Source organism: Ictidomys tridecemlineatus, chromosome 9 (genome assembly GCF_052094955.1).
Source record: "Ictidomys tridecemlineatus isolate mIctTri1 chromosome 9, mIctTri1.hap1, whole genome shotgun sequence".
Classification (NCBI taxonomy): Eukaryota; Metazoa; Chordata; class Mammalia; order Rodentia; family Sciuridae; genus Ictidomys; species Ictidomys tridecemlineatus.
Genome location: NC_135485.1, coordinates 95,127,310 through 95,144,827, shown reverse-complemented (window position 1 = coordinate 95,144,827; position 17,518 = coordinate 95,127,310). Strand labels below are relative to the sequence as shown.

At 39.2% G+C, this 17,518-nt stretch overlaps 1 protein-coding gene and 1 long non-coding RNA gene across 2 annotated transcripts in view; one reads left to right on the top strand and one right to left on the bottom strand.

Moving 5' to 3' along the window:
• The first annotated feature begins 1,741 nt into the window (after positions 1-1,741).
• Positions 1,742-17,221, top strand: LOC144366878 (uncharacterized). The gene is made up of 2 exons (XR_013426029.1): positions 1,742-1,844; positions 9,701-17,221. It is a non-coding gene; the product is annotated as an uncharacterized LOC144366878 (long non-coding RNA).
• The window catches only part of Etnppl (ethanolamine-phosphate phospho-lyase), an 18,451-nt gene continuing 13,782 nt past the window's right edge, over positions 12,850-17,518 (bottom strand). Inside the window, exons 10-13 of the mRNA XM_078021825.1 lie at positions 16,939-17,028; positions 16,592-16,722; positions 14,717-14,784; positions 12,850-13,538 (exon numbers count right to left, since the gene is read on the bottom strand). Coding sequence (XP_077877951.1) covers positions 13,410-13,538; positions 14,717-14,784; positions 16,592-16,722; positions 16,939-17,028 — 418 coding nt within the window. The 3' untranslated portion in view covers positions 12,850-13,409. The remainder of the gene's footprint in view (positions 13,539-14,716; positions 14,785-16,591; positions 16,723-16,938; positions 17,029-17,518) is intronic.

The following is a 17,518-nucleotide window of genomic DNA, read 5'->3' as shown; positions in this document are numbered from 1 at the left end:
CCATAAAGCTCTTCATCCTAAGATCTTTTGTTCCCCTTTAATTCTTGAAACTTTACCTTCTTTATTTCTTCAACTTCTCCTTTTTTGGTGGGGAGAGGCATTAAGGATTAAAACTACTGACTATATATCCCCAGTTCTTTAATTTTAATTTATTTTTATTTTTAATTTTGAGGCATGGTCTTTCTAGATTGCCCAGGCTGGCCTTGAACTTGCAATTCTTCTGCCTACGCCTCCAGAATCATTGGAATTACAGGCATGCATCACCATGTCTGGCTCAAATTCATTTTAATTTCTGTTTGGGGTTTCTATTGCCTGGCTCCCATCTAGGTGTGTCCTTCTTGTTACTGAGCCTTGTTTACCTATTCGAGGTTCTCAAAACATGGTCCTTGCACTAGCAGCACTAGCATCACTTGTAAGCTTGTTAGAAATGAAGACTCATGTTCCTTTACGCAATCTAATGAATCAATCTCTGGAATTAAAGGCCAAGAAACTGATCAACAAGCTCTCCAGATGACTCTTGTATAACTTAAAGTAAGAACCATTATTTTATATTGTTATTTTCCTTGTAATGAGCCGGTTTCTCAGTCTGATTTTCTAATTTGCTGATCTGTCCTTCAGTATGTCCCATATGTCTCATATGTCCCATATGTCCACTATGTGTCCCACTCTTCATCAATTCAGAAGTTCTTCAAGTGGGATCAGTTGACCAGCAGCCCCAGTAATGCCTGGCAACTTGTTAGAAATGCAGATTCCTAGGAACCCACCTAAGACCTACCAATCAGAAACTCTGAAGGCAGGGTCTAGCAATTTGTTTTAGCAAGTCTTCCAAGTAATTTTGATTCCTGCTTTATTAGCCATTGTTTTATTTCAACTTTCATTTTTTTAGTTAAAAAATATTTCTATTTAATGTATTTAATATTCATTTTCTTCTTCTTGCCTCTCTGTATCTTCTCTTTTCTCCTTTAACATGTTAACATTAAGTTCTTAGTCCATCTCTGCTAATATTTAGGCACTTTGAGATTTGTAATCTATTGCCTTGTTTTCATTTTGCAAATGCTGGTGTTTTACTCTTTTAATCTGCCACTGTGATCACACCTTGGATTATTGGCGAGGGCAATGGATTGGGGAAGTTCAGAACCCTCGAACTCTGGGAATGGGGTGTGGGTGGTGGAAGAGCATCAGGCATCAGAAATATAGTAGGTGCTCCCTGCCCTGCACAGAAACTCCTCCAGATTTTCCACCCCAGGGAGAAGTAGCCTTAGGAGGGACTTTCCATTTTGATTCATGGCTTGGAGGAGGAGGGGTGAGAAAGCAAGAACCTGGGATTGCTGCATCCTCATCTACATTTCAACCATGGACTTTTAACACTCATTTTTCTCCTGGGGACACTTGAACCTGAGGTCTGGAGACACTGTGTGTGGCGGCAATGGCAAGGGTGGAACCACAGCAAAGCCCCCAAATCTCCTTCCCTGTTTTCTTTCATGGCCAAGCTGGGCTGCCTCTTTCCCAGACCCACCTTCCCTACTTTCAGCCATCAAGCTCTAAGCACCCTCAGTGAGGATGTGTCACATTAGCTTTTGTGTTCCCTTGGTTATTTCTGCTGCCTTGATCTTTAGGAGAGGAATAGGCTGTTGTTCAGCATCTGGATCTGAAGTGTTGTGGTTTTGAAGTTGGTCCTGAGAGCACAGGTTAGTATCGCCATGGTTCCTAAGCACTTCCGTATGTGTTGTCTCATCTTCTCAGGACCACCTAAGAGGTGCTGCCCCAGTTCTGGACCAGAGGCCTGACTTTGGGGACCCATCAAATCAGGGCTGGCCACCTGCTCCAAAAACCAAACAGAAAAGGTAATGTTGAAAAGCATGAGAAGAACTATAATCTGTGTAGCTATACTGGGAAGGGAGGACAAGGGGACCCATGTCTTTAGTCCTAGCTTTGAGGGCTAATAATGACTTTGAGGTTTTACAGAAAGGGAATGAGGGTCAAGGTGAGGGTTTGCACAGCTGGAAGCTTTTCACAGTTGCCAAAGCAGATGATCTTGATCAGGTGTGGTCTGTCCATCATTATCTCAGGCTGGATCAGGGGGCCTTGTCTACAATAAGAAAGTTGCTCTTGTTGGGAGCAGGGGGCTTTGATTCATCTCCAGAGATTTATTGATCATTCCTGGAATCCAAGGACACTCAGAGCAAAGGAGACAGATGCAAAATGGAGGCAGAGATGCCGAATCCTTAATACTGTTTTTAGGTACCCGTCGGACATGGATATCTGTAGGCAAAGGTAAAGAGTCAAAGTTCTTCTTGCAGAGGTAGCTAGCCCAGGTGTTACTATCCTTACTCCAGAGATAAAGAAACATATTCCAAAAAGCAAATGAGTCACTGAAATCATGGCAATCCAAGTGGCAGAGCTGAAAGTGAACACCAGCTATCCCCTGGTTAAGCAGATCCTGCTGTGACCTCTGACCCTGAGCCTATGTACTTATGCTCTGAGAACACAAGGGACCACAAGGATCCCTGCCCTGCGCTCCTGCTTCCCTGGGTTCGCTTGGCTTGAACATGCACATGGACGCCACAGGGCAAGCCTTAACTTAAGCGCCCCTTACTATTCCTAGCTAAAGACAAGATTTGTGTCTAATGAAAAGAGAGGTTTCTTGTGGTTCCCACTCCATAAATATTCTCTAACTGCTAGGAACCTTTAGAATTTGGCTTTTAGAATTTGTTTTTCTGATAATGAAAGGAAACGATGTTTTTAAATGCTCTTTCTATGCTCAGGCACATGCCTCTGTCTTGAAATGTGTTGGAGGTCTCAAAGCAAATAAATGTTATTTAAAATCTCTTCTGTATCTGAAAAAAAGAAAGCATTTTTGATGGATGCTGTTGGTGTTCTATCACCCCTCCTCTGTCACACTGGTGTATCCAACCTCCAGTTTCTGGGGGTTGGCTGGTAGTGGCTCACAGCTGCCCCTTTCTCTAGAGCATGGTCTTCTGCCTGAGAGAGCTGCCTATCCAGAAATATCTAGAAACAGCCCCTGGACTTGGTCTGTAGCCAGTTGCTTGACTCAAGGCAGGTTACATGTGGTAGGTTCCAGAGAACCTGGTGGGATGCTGCAGGGACTCTCTGTAGGCTCCTTTGCCTTCACTCTTTTCTTTTCCCCTTTCTTTCTCCTAACAACTTCTTCCTCATCCCCAATAAATTCTTGCACAAGAATTCCTGTCTTAGGCTTTGCTTCTAAGGAACCTGACCTAACCTATCCTTCAATTAATAGAGAATATATTAATGTACTCCAAGTGCTAAGGGCTGCATTAAAAACTTGGTATAATAAAGATCAGAACACAAAGAAAGTAAGTATGTAATAAGAAACAAAAAGGATTTTAAAAAGAAGAAGAAAACACATCAGATCAGAAATACATGAAAGATACCAAAAAATAAGAAAGATCAATAAAAGGAAGAGCTGTTCCTTCAAAAATATAAACGAAAATGTTTCTAGACCTTTAACTCGACTTAGAAACAATAGACACAAAGTCAGAGATGAAAAAGGGAAAAGATTACAACTGTTGCTAAAGAAATAGGATCCTTAGATTATTATGATCAACTATTGGCCAACAATTTGATAACGTAGAAGAAATAGACAATCCCTGGATACAGACTCCTTACCAAAACAATCATGAAAAAAGAAGAAAACCTGATTAGACCAATAGCAAGTAATGAGAGCGAATCAGTAGTAAAAACTCTTCTATCAGGGAAAAGCCCAGGACCAGATGACTGCACTGCCAAGTTATACCACACATTTAAAGAAAAACAAATACCAATTCTTCTTAAGCTATTTCAAATTGAAGAGGAAATTCTTCCAAACACATTCAGCAAGGCCAGAATTACTGTATACCAAAACCAGATAAGAATGCAACAAACAAAACAGCAGGCCGACATCCTCCATAAACAGATGCAGAAATCCTCAGCAAAAATCTAGCAAATCTAATCCAAAAGCACATTAAAAGATTATTCCTGATGATGTGGAATTCATCCCAGGGAGTCAAGGAGGTGCAACATATATAGAAATCAGTAAACATGATGTGCCATACCCACAAAATGAATGTCAGAAACCATATGATCATCTCAACAGATGCCAGAAAAGGCATTTGAAAAAATGCAACATCCCTTCATGATAGAAACATTGAACAAATTAGGTATAGATGACGGCACCTCAGCAAAATAAAGGCCATATGTAATTAGACAAGAGCTAACATAATGGGGAAAAGATGAAAGTTTTCTCAGGAATAAAATTAGGACGCCCACTTTTACCACTTTTATTCAACATAGTCTGAGAAGTTCTGGTCAGAAACATCAGGCTAAAGAAAGAAATAGAGGACATCTAAACTCAAAAAAAAAGGAAGTCAAATTGTCAAATGTTTGCAGGTGATATGATCTTATATATAAAAAAACCCCAATGATGTTACCAATAGTGTTTGGAGAAACTATTAAAACTAATAAATGTAGCAAAGTTCTAGGATATAAAACCAACAGACAGAAGTCAGTAGAATTGCTATGTATCAAAAGGAAATTATCCGAAATAGAAACCAAGAAAGCATTTTTATTTACAATGCTACAACAAACAAACAAAACCTAAAAATCTAACCAAAGAGGTAAAAGATATCTACAATGAAAATTTATAAAACATTGATGAAATTTTAGGATTGAAGATTGTCATTGGTATTTTTATAGAGATTACACTGAATCTGTTCATGGTTTGGGGTACTATGAACATTTTAAAGATATTGATTCTTGCTGGGCTCTGTGGTATATGCCTGTAATAACAGCGGCTAGGGAGGCTGAGACAGAAGGATTGTGAGTTCAAAGCCAGCCTCAGCAACAGCGAGGCACTAAGCAACTCAGTGAGACCCTGTCTCTAAATAAAATACAAAATAGGGCTGGGGATGTGGCTCAGTGGTTGAGTGCCCCTGAGTTCAATTCCAAGTTGTCCCCATCCCCCAAATAATGATTCTTCCAATCCACAAATAATCAGTGGATGGGGCAAGATTGATTAATGGGTATTGAACTATGGTTAGATAAGATTAAGAGTTCTGGTGTGCTGTTGTACATAGAGTAGATAACAATAACATTCTATGTATTTCAAGAAGTTAGAAGATACTAAGATTGGTGGCACATGTCTGTAATCCCAGATACTTGGGAGGCTAAGACAGGATGATCACAAGTTCAAGGCCAGCATAGGCGATTTAGTGAGATCCTGCTTAAAATAAAAGATAAAAATGGCTGGAGATGTATGTAGCTCAGTGGTAGAGCATTTTTGGCTTTATCCCTAGCACTGGGTTTGCAAATAAACTTTCAAATAAAGAATTCTGAAAGTTTTAAAGAAAACCAAATACCAATTCTAGAGCATAGTCTTCTGCCTGGGAGAGCTGCCTGTCCAGAAATATCTAGAAATACCCCCCAGACTTGGTCTGCAGCCAATTGTTTGACTCAGGAAAGTCAAGCCCCTTTCCTTAAGGCAGGTTCCAGGTGGCAGGTTCCAGAGAACCTGATGGGATGGTACAGGGACTCTCTGCTGGCTTAAAGAAATGATAAACATTTGAGAAGGTAGATATTTAGCCTGATTTGAACATTGCACCACTATATATGTGTCAAAACATCAAACAGTTGTGTCATAAAAATAAAATTTTACTTAAAAATTTGGTATATTTGATATTTGAGATTTACCATTTCTAGTGTCCCATGAGAATTCCATTTGACCAATGATTTAAAATAATATTGTTTAACTTCCTAGTGTTTGGAGACTTTTCTGTGACTTGGCTGTTAATTTTCAGATAATTCTATTCATGAAAGAGAATACTTTGCATCATGTATCAGTCAGAATCCAATAATAAAAACAGCCTCTAGGTTATTAATATATATATATATATATATAATCTTTATCATCTCTGTAAAGCAGTACAGTTTTCAGACAGTAAACATGGATGTGAGGTAGGTACAGTAAGAGGAAGCTGGAATTCAAAGCATACATTGCAGCCTGTGGGGAAAGACTGAAACTCATGTGGGTTTTTGTTGCCTCTGACCCTAGTGGTGTGGATATCCTGCATACACTGTGCCTTTTGTTATGGAGCTTAACACAAATACCTCAAGTCTAGAAGACATAGTTGCGAAGGGGGAAAGTGGAGCCACTGCCTCACACCAAGGAGGCGAGTCAGCAGATCAGCAATAAAGTTGGCTAGAAAGTAACTACTGTTTCACCTCCTCCCTGAAAACCTCACATCAGAATCACTCCTGTGGCCCACCCCATCCAAAAGCAGGTAGGAAAAGAGTGCTCAGAAACTGTTCAGCCTAGGCAAAGCCCCACAGTTCTCCTCTCGTCCTAGGCACATCTATAACAAATTCAGTCCACGTTTCTGTCTCACATCCTATACCACATACAGCCCAAACCACTGTATAGCTTTCTCCAGAGGAGGATAATGTGTCCCCCTCCTTCCCTCTCTTTGAAAAACCTCTTTAGTCGATGTTATCTTTCTTTTGCTTTCCAGCTGTACTTTTCTTTACCTCCATTGTATACTAGAAACACCATTTTCCCTTAAGGATCAAAATCAATCATCACAATGAGTTAAAGTAACCACCTCCTTTGCTGATTGATTCAATGGCATGAGACTCCTGGTAACAGTCTCAACTTCTAGTTCAGGGGAATCACTGTTGCGCTCTCCAGAATTATTCCTTTGGAACAAAGATTTCTAGATCAGTAGAGTCCAAAGTTGCAGAGACAGAGGATGCAAAAGTTTTTCTAACGGATTCCTGGGATTAATAGAGGAGGCACTTCATTTCCACCTCCCCTCCCACAACCTCCTTGATAACACTCCTGTGAATTCTGGCTATGTGAGAATAGCACCATGTGGCCGCTGGTTTAGATCACATGCTGAATCTGGGGGATGTTTCTCCAATCTTGAAAGCTGTTTCAATCTAGTTGATGCCATAACTGAGTCTTCAAAAGGTCATTGCATCATTCATGCAAGCTAGTTTTTTTTTTTCAGCATGATGGAGAACATGGGAAGACTGGTGAATTCTGTGAACATGTGCCCTTCATTTGCTTTGAAAGAAAATCCTTGATCAGAAATACTGCAGAATGAGATATCAGGGCTATGTATGTTATTCTATAGATCCATGAATGATAGTTTTGGTAGAAGTGTCACAGGCAGGAAAGGAAAATTCATAGTCAGAGTAACTGTCTCCTCCAATAAAAACATAGCACTAGCCTTGTATGAATAAACCAGTACAACTTTATCAGCCTGCTACCAGGGGTCTGGCTGATCTCCTGGGGATGATGCCATTCAGTGTTGGTCTCTGCTATTAGCGAATTGGGCATTCAGCAGTGGCTCTAGCTAGACTGACTCTGCAGACTGAAAGTTCACATTATTGAGTCCTTCAATTTCCCCCTTGATGTTTCTAGAAAAGTAATCATAAAGGAAAATAAAACTGGAAATTCCAAGATATCTTAGGAATTTTGGGAATACTACAGGGTAATATTTATGAGATACTAAAAGAGCAAATTATTAAGCATTTGAAAGAAATGAGTATCCTTCATTCTTTAAAATTTTTTTTTCACACCAAAAACATAAGCTATTTTGTGAGGCATGTCATGGGACTCCTCAAGGTGTTCTGAAGAAGGCTTGTTAGAGGACCATAGCTCTCTGTTTTCTAAATCTGTACTTTCTGCTCTCACAGTCCCATTTCCACTCTAAATCCTGTGCTCTTATGGCTATTTTCTTCTCTTCAGGGGACAGAAAATGAGCTCTGGATTTCTAATGGGGTAGCTATTTATTTCACTTCACAAAAGATATTGCTATTGATAAAGGAAGCACAGGTCAGCAGTTGGTGGCCAATGTTTCATTATGTCCACGTCAATATTACCCAGTAGAATTATTATGTATTTGATACTGTATCACTTGGGTGAGTTTTCTTAATTAATATTTTTGTGTCTGTCACTGATTGATAAACCGTGTTTTGCCTTATGCTTGCTAGTAGTTGAAAGCCAATTCATCAAAATAACTGGGTTTATAGCATTTCATTAGCAAAGTTGACCATCCATACCAATTGATTACTTTTAATGCTTCTGATTTTGATGTTTTTAAAGGCTGTAGAGGAAAAGGCACTGGCAAGAAGCTACAGTTGTTGGGTGCCAGCCCTGGCTTTGCTACTGAGGATGTGGGGCACCTTATTCTGTCTCTTAACATCTGTAGCCTTCAGTTTATCCATCTGTCAAACAAGAAGCTGAGTCACAGACCCATACCAGAGGGAATACTGAAAGGATGTTCTTTAAGAGAAAAGGAAGAAATGAAGAACAATTAAAAGTAAAGAAAATGTAAAACAATTATAATATATTCAAGTCTAACACTGATTATATAAAATGACACTAAGATAGATAGAACAACAATAACATTCCAGTTAGGTTGTGATAAATGAAGTAAAAATATTCTTAAAGTTTTTGCATTGACCAGGAAGAGGATAAAAAATCTCTGTCAATATTGGATTTTTATGAGATAATGACATATGCTATAATTTCTAGGATAACTCTTAAGAATGTTGCATGTCTGCTAAGTTCATGGTGGGATGAAGAGCATATAGAATATTTAAAAATGCTCAAGCATATCCAAAGACAACAAGAAAGGAAAGAGAAAGGGGAAAGAAATAAATAAAACAAATGGTCATTAAGAAAATATTTTAAAATCCTCATATGTCAGAATTATATTAAGTAGAAATACTTGAATTAAAAGACAAAGGTTGTCTGATGGAATAAAAACTACAACTCTGTATACTAACTTATGGATGTGGCAAAGTTGGAAAGAGTAGAAAGTCAGAAGAATAGAAAGAAAAACTCTTTCCTAAGAATGAATATTCAACAATTATATGTTTGTACACATAAAGTAATATCTCTAGATTATATAAAGTGAAACACAAAACTATAAAGAAACAAAGCATGTATATTTTTATACACATCTCCCTTTAACTGATAGAACAAGCAAACATTCTAATAAAGATATAGAAAATTTGAACATGATCAAAAATTTGACTAAATAACACACATAGAACATCATAGAATTCATATCCTTTCAAGTACATGTTTGACCATATGTGGGGCCATAAGGAAATCTCAACAAACTTCAAAGAATGATAACATATAGAGAATGTTCTCTGACCAAAATGCAGCAAGCGAGAGAAAACAGTTGAATTTGTAATTCAAGACCTTCCCATAAAGAAAATACGGAATACAAATCACTACACAGTAACCATTCCATTATGCCTAATGGGAAGGAAATAAATAATGCTAAATTTTTGCACTGACCAAGAAGTTCTTGGCCTGTGGAGAAAGTGACATCATAGCGAAGACCAGGTAGACATTTCCCCTTCACGCACGTGGTGTCCCGCTCAACCAAGAAGATAAAGACAATATCACATTCTAGGTTGATGGTGGAATTAGGACCACTCTTAAGAATCTAAAGAATAGTAATCTAAACTTCCTATTTTAACTTTTTAAATTGCCAATATGGCACAGAAAGTAGATGACAATTGCAGAATACTATATTATTGCAAACGTAGCCAAGCAGGCACCTCAATATATCTGTAGTGTCAGACATGATGTTGTGGCTAGGATTAGTCAGGTCTTAGGTACATGATATGTGGCTATTAATCTGGAGAATTTGCTTATTTTTAGGCTCAGCAGAAGCAGTCTGTATTCCTATGGAACTCAACATGGCGGTGCTCCACTGCATGGATGGCACAGTGCTGACTCAGGAGATGTAAGCAGGAGGAGGGAGTATGCTGGAGGCCTTGAGAAGACATGTGCTCAAGGGGGTGGAGATAAACCCTATGAAGAGTCAAAGTAAAATGGATTATGGTTGCTTTGCAGCCACACTCAATGGTGGCTTTGAAGGAATGGCAATCGAGACTCTTCCTGATGACAGAGCTTTGAGTGGCATACCTGGCCATCCACCTTGTGTAGAAGGAGAAGTGGTTTATGTGTGTGTGTGTGTGAGATGACAGTGGTTAATGGTCTGATTAGTTACCAGGAGCCTGGAAGTACTAAAAATCTGAGACAAAGAATAGTTAAAAGACAGAGGAGGGCACAGGCATATGAGTAGTTTTATGGAGTAAACACCACATATTAAGACTTTTGTATCACATGTTTATGTCCACCAAAAAGCATCCACCACAGAAAAGTACTGAGCCATCAAGTACACAAAATGAGTTGGCTGGATGATGTTTGCTGGCTCTTGTCTTCAGTCACCACACAACGAGCATAATGGGCTCATGAGCAGAGTACACACAGTGGCACAGATGAAGGCAGTATGTGGGCCAATGGCATGGGCTCCCACTTGTCAAGACAGATTCTGCTATTGCCCCCACCCACTGCCTACAACTGAGACCAGTACTGGCACTATTCCTTGGGGAGGCCAATCAGCCACTTAGCAGCCAGCTGACTACATTAATCCCCTTCCATCCTGGAAAGTTCAGTGGTTTGCTCCCCTACGAATAGACACCTTTTGGGGGTTTGAATTTTCCTTTGTGTTTGCAATTTGTAGATCTTCAGCAAACACCACAATCTAGGGTTTTACAGAGGACCTGATCGACAGGCATGGGATTCCAAAAACATATCCAAAGGAGGGACCAAGGAGAAAATGTACAGGAGCAGGCTCACGACCATGAGATTGACTGGTTATATCATACTCAAACCATTCAGAGGCAGCCAGCCTGATGGATTTGGAATGTAATGCTGATCTGAGGCACCATCTCAGAGGTAATGCCCTGCAAGCCTGGGGTGCCATCTTTCAGGATGCAGTATCTACGTTGCATCAGAGATCTCCATATGGCACTGTGTTCCAAATGGGATCCTGGATTCAAGAGCTGAAAGCCGTTAGTGGCCCCCTTCATCTTCAATGACTCATTGGAGAATTTTTTTTCTTCCTATTCCTGCAAGAGTGGGCTTTGCAGGGTTGGAAGCCCTGGTCCCCTAAAGAGGTGCCTTTTTGCTAAGGGACAAAGCAAGAGTCCAGTTAAACTACAGTAGACACCTGGGCACCTTGGGTTTCTTGTGTCTTGGAAGTAGCAATTATTGGCAGGGTTAGCTGACCTCAATCAGCAAGATGATCACAGTAGGGCAGGGAAGGTATGTGGGGGACTCAGAGGATACACCCTGGTTTTCCTGGGTCCTCCTAGGCTATCTGTAACGGTGTATAGACAGGTATAGCAGCCCTGGCCCAAGAACAGCATGGTCACCAGGGGCTCAGACTCCTTAGGAAAGAGGATGTTCAGAAGTTAACAAAGGGTGACTGGAATTCTGATAGTAGAGAGGGAGACGATAGGCTAGCTGTGGCTCAGAAAGTATTTGCAATGGCAGGAGTTGTAGTTTGCCTTGCTAATCTTGCTCTTTTAAGTTTTCTCTCAGGAAGAGACACCTACAGAAACCTTGGAAAACTGCTTCCTGAAACATCTGCATAAGTGGATCTGTGAAGCACAAGGGGTACAGGGGTATACTGCCACAGCCACAGTGGGGCGTGGCTCAGCTCCCCATTCTGATGAGCTCAGAGAGGAAGCTGTACTTCCAACTCCATCTTGGGATTTAAACATATATCTCCGAGGCTCTATCTTGGATCCCAGAGGACCCAAACTATTATCACCTGTATTTTTTAAAATATTTTTTTTAGTTATAGTTGGACACAATACCTTTATTTTATTTATTTTACATGGTGCTGAGGATCGAACCCAGCATCTCACATGTGCTAGGCGAGCGCTCTACCGCTAAGCCACAACCCCAGCCACCAACTTGTATTTTAAAACCACAGAAATGAGGCAGCTACCTGAGACCCCATGCACAGGTAGTGTTTGTCGCATTCAGGAGGGAGTTACTTATTTGCATACTATTTAAGCTGACTTTGTAGCTAATGAAGAGGAGTTTGTCAGAGAAAGGTCTTAGCTTTACACTCAGAAAACTCAAAACACAAGTATGTGCTTTCTTGTTGCCCTGCTCTTGAGCACAAATAGCAGCTCTAGTGCTCGAAGGAGATGGGAACTGTTTGAGGCTTCTAACAAGATGTATGCACACGAGTGTGGATCTGGGCTGTGGAAGATCTGGTTGTCTTGTAATGATCTTGCCTCCAGAAGCAAAGCAAACCTCTATTCTTTCTCCTCACCAGCTCCTGGGAGCCAACCTCAGTGTTATCCTGCCAGAATCCACAGTCACAGATAATATTTTTAGAAGCCAAAAGGTAATAATGAGAAAGACATTTTTATAGCATTTTTATGATGTACTAAAAAAGAAAGCTTTTTTTGCAATTAATTTTCCTCTCAATCTCCCTCTGTTATCAGGAAAGAGTCATAGCAAAGTTAGCGTCTCTTTTTTATGAAATAAAAAAAAACAAAGCACAAAGTTGAATAGCTATTAGGAAGGCAGTAAGGATATAATGTGAAAAGTCCACTCTAAAATTCAAATTTCTTCCAGTTCAGTACATTAGTGAATGTCTCCTGGGACCATCATGTAACAAAGAAACCCTTGAAGTCCTGGGTTTCCTCACTTCATTTTATCCGGGTCAAGCTAGGGTGTGTGTGTGTATGCCTATAACATGTTCCGACTTGGGTAGATAAGGGGGTATATGTGATGATAAACTTGTGATAGAGGAAGGTGATGGGTTAAAAGGTCAAGGTAACACAATTTTTTAGTAGACAGAGCTGAAGTCTCCAGACTCTAAAGGCTGTGCTTTGGCTACTACTGCTGTTCCAGAAACACTCAGATGAACATTTGTGTATGCTTCTTGTTCCCCTCCCTGTCTCCACAGGGTGATGATTAACTAAGTCTCCCACCAGAGGTTATTATTCATTCACATTTTAATATTTGCAGCATATGATTTTTTTCTACATGACTTTGATTTTTTGGCACCCCAACCTTTAACATTCTCTGCAAAAGAAGGGTAAACACTTTCCTAGTAAATTTTTAAATGTACATCATCTTTTATTTATTACAGTCCATAAATATATTTTTATGTTAAACCATTATAGAATTCATATTTAATGTACAAGTCTCCAAAGTTAAGAATCTATTATATTCAGTCCTTTAATTTCAAACATTGAAACCTGAGAGGTAAAACTGCCATCTTAGTTTTGTATTTCCAAACTTAAATTTAGAAGAACAAGTTAAGTAACTTCAGAAATCTCAAGTAAGGAATTAATAGGCTAGAGAATGAATTAGTAATCTTGGCTTAGTTTAATTGCACTTGGTTTATTCTTATTACTCATTTACCTTTTTCCTTACAAATCTAAACTGAATGAAAACTCTACTTGTAGATAGTACAATAGAACTACAAAGAGATGAGACGTATCCATTCATTCTCTGCAACTCTGGAAAATGATGACTTCATAATGCTAATCTCTCATGTCTTGAGCCTTTTACTGAGCAGTGAATGCTGATTTGTGCACATTCCATTTCTCTTTCTGCTGGGATTTTCTGTGGGGTCATTGATGCTGTCACTGAGCAATTCCACATGTGCGTCCTTGTGCATCTGCAAGACAGACACACAAAACTCTCACCACTGCACCAGCCCAACCTTTGCAAGACCTACTTCGCAGATGAACACACACAAACCCCAGGGAAAAAAGAACAAGACAAAGCAATATTGATTGTTCCTCTCTAACTCCCTTATTAGTATCTTTAGTAGACATTTGAAATGTGATGGCAACATAAGATCTGGGACTCTTAAGTCAAAATTTCATACATGTGGGTTGATTTTGCTAACTCTGGAAAGGGATTTCCTGTGGTGAACTTTTGTTTTTGCAGGATGCTTTTCAGTGCTGGGTCAATGTGTTTTTGCAGCTATGATTCTATCCCCGACTTGAAAAACTGCTCTTGAACTTCATATAAAAATGGATTCCTATATTCCTGTGTTGAGTGAAGAGACAGAAACATTCCCATTAGCAAATCATTTGCTCTCACTCAAACAGCCCAGTGTTTTTCATCATGGAAAAGACTGTTGACTGCACTGGATGTGCGGGCGGCCTCTGGGCACTGAGTGTTCCTTCACGCATCTAAGCCACAAACAAATAACAAGTTATGCAACAAAACCTCTCGAGTTTTTGCCTTTTTGTTTCCTAACCCAGGGTGCTCTTTCTCACACCCTGGGCAGCTTGGGAAGAGAATGGAAAGGCCCCTGTGCTAGAAACACATCAAATGCAGAAACTAGGCCACTTAGTGCCAGATGATTCCCCGGCTGCGTTTAGAAGCTTCCACTTCAGTTCATTTCAGAACCAAGCTCTGGCACTGTGGAGCCACACTACAAACGCCTCTGCTGATGGTAAAGAGCAATGCGTGGGAACCAGAGGCGGTTATGCAGCTTAGGTCATTTATTACCATCTCTCTATATATTTTGAAAAAGCTCTCTTTGCAGGCAGAGGATATTCGTGTGTGTGTGTGTGTGTGTGTGTGTGTGTGTGTGTGTGTGTGTGTGTGTTATAGAAATGATCCTGTAAGAATGGATCTTTTGCTTTATTTCTCTCAAATACTGTGATATAGACTTTGGAAATTTAATTGTGCACTCAAATTTGCAACAACAAGCCAATCCTAGCCTGGGCTTGTTTTCTTCTAATAGCCACTATACAAGTCATTTTAAGTTTTGCAATTTTTTTTTCTTAAATTCCCAAAGCTTTCCACTTTTCCCCTACAAATAAAGTAGCCAACTCTTACCTTTGTTCTGCACAGGGTATTCTCAGAGACCACACTTTGAGTTTTGGCTTGCATGGCTTCTTCTATAGCTACATCGAGGAAGATATCATGGAAAAGACAGATAACAGAAAAATCCTTAAAAAAACCCCCAACTTTTGGTGTCCATCAGAATATCTTTATTCTAAAGAATGCAGAGGCAAGTGTGTTTTAAAAAGTGTCACTACTACCAGGCATGGTAGTGCATGCCTGTATTCCAAATGGCTCAGGAGTCTGAGGCAGGAAGATTGCAGGCTCAAAGCCAGCCTTGGCAATTTAGCAAGGCTGTAAGCAACCTGGTGAGAACCTGTCTCAAAATAAAAAAATTAAAAGGGCTGGGGATGTTACCCAGTGGTTAAGCACCCTTAGGTTTGATCCGTGATACCAAATAAATTTTATATATATATATATATATATATATATATATATATATATCTCACTATTAAAACTTCTGGCTTAAAATTTTTATTAGAACAATTTTTTTTTCTGTCCCACTGCAAATGATACTCAAGCCCTGAGTTGGCTTCTGCTTTCCCAACCTATGTCCTTTCTTCCAGGGGTGCTAGGGGGACTGAGGACACACAGGCTCCTAAGGAATGCTTGCTATGTTTGGGTGTGAGCACAGTTTCTGAGTCCAGACAGTTATCCTATTGTGAACAGGCTACCTCTCAAGTTTCCAAACATTAATTATCGATTTCATATGCTATATTGATTCCTGGATTCTCAGCCTTATTCTAACCCTGAAAGGTGAGAAGTAAGCAGGAAGTTGAATCTTAAAAATATAACTAAAAGCAACAACAGAAATGAATGAACTTTTCAATAGTGCTTTATGATATTCAACATGGATTTACAGTGCTTATTTACTTTCTTTTTTTTAATATTTATTTTTTAGTTTTAGGTAGACACAATATCTTTATTTTATTGTTTTGTGGTCTTATGCATGCTAGTTGAGCACTCTACCACTGAGCCACAACCTCAGCCCCAGGGCTTTTACTTTCTAACCCAATTTATGTTCATAACAGAAAAACAAATTTCCCTAATAGCATAATATGAGTAAATAAAGACAAATTCCCATGATAGGCTATAATTCTGAATGATAAACAAAAGTAAAAAAATTAAGTTGGAATAAACCAAGATATTTTAACAAATATTTCAAATATTATTTCAATGAAAAGAAAAAATTAAACCTTAAACACACAAAGTCAAACAATTCGGCATGTAATAAAAATTGCTAACCTGTAGACTATAATTTTTATTAAAATGTTTTAGGTGTTTTAATGGTACTGTGCTGAAAACTATATGCTGTGGTATTTGTAGTACATGATGTAATGAAGACATTCAGTTTTAAAATCCTTCTCCTTCACCTTCCCCTTCGTGTGTATGTGACTGGAGATTGAACCCAGGGGAATTCTACCACTGAGCTACATCTCCAACCTTTTGTATTTTTAATTTTGAGATATGGTCTAAGTTACCCAGGCTGGTTTTGAACTTAGAATTTTCCTGTCTGAGCCTCCCCAAGTAGTTGAGATTATAGGCATATGCCACAGTGCCTGGCTAATATCCTAGTTATTTAAAGTAAAAATATATAAATAATAAAAATAGAAGTGTGCTATTTCAGTCAAAACTTAGATTTGAAGTTGTGTGAGTATAAACTGAAAATTTTGATTTAACTAAGAGCCTATGCAGTTGTTATTTTTCAGCTGTTTCTAGTTCTAAATGGGAAGTGATACATTTGTCCTCCCTCACTTCCATCATGGACACAAGATGCTCACGGTCATGGATGGCCGAGGCTGAGGCTGTGGGGAGGCAGTGAGTTTTGAGGAGGAGGCCAGGAGACATCTTAAATATCTGTGTACCCACCTGTTAAAGTCCCATCGAGTTGGTCCACCATAAACTTTGCATTTTCTTCAGTGAAGCACATGGGTGGTTTTATTTTAAGCACATTTCTATGAGGTCCATCAACACTGAGCAGTACTCGTTTTTCTTTCATCCTAATTAGTGTAGAAAATATGTGTGAGTGTATATGAATGACAGCTAAAGATTGCTTAAGGACCATGGGAACACAGTGCAGACATATACTCTGCATTCACGAAGCCCACATTTATAAACTGCATGTGTCTTAAATTTTCCTTTTTTGGAGAGCTAAGAGTAAGTGAAACAAGCTTTCAAGTGGGCCAAGGTACCAAAAGATGTGGAGGTGAATTTACTTGTAGATGACATGCTGGGCTTCTGCTGTGGCCGGGGTTCTTTCCTCATGGTCCTTCACTAAGTCAATCCCGATAAAAAGGCCGATGCCCCTGGGAAGGTGGGGAAGAAAAACATGTCACACATTCTAGAGAACACTGCACTGTCACAAAAAATTAACACTGTCCCCAAAATTCAGTTTAGTTTAAAGCTAATGTGATACCCTTGAAGTGGAATTGTTATTGATTTTTAACCAACCCAGTGTTCATGGTTAATTCTAGTTTTTGAAACAGTTTTTCCATGATTTTTTTTCTCAATTATAAAAGGAAAGGACCTAAAACAACCTTTTCATGCCATTTAGTTTCTCAGGATATTTATGATGGTAGATATCCATATGTATCTGAAAAATATCCAACTTTCTAGGAGGACATTTTAAATAATTTTGCATAGATTGTTTAGAATTACCTTAAATGTCTTCATTTCATTTTGGGGGGGAGCTAAAATTATGCTAGATTTATAAAAAAGAAACAGGATGAAAGGAAAGATATACACACAAATGTTAACAGTGATGATATCTGTATTCTGAAAGAAGAATGATTTTTG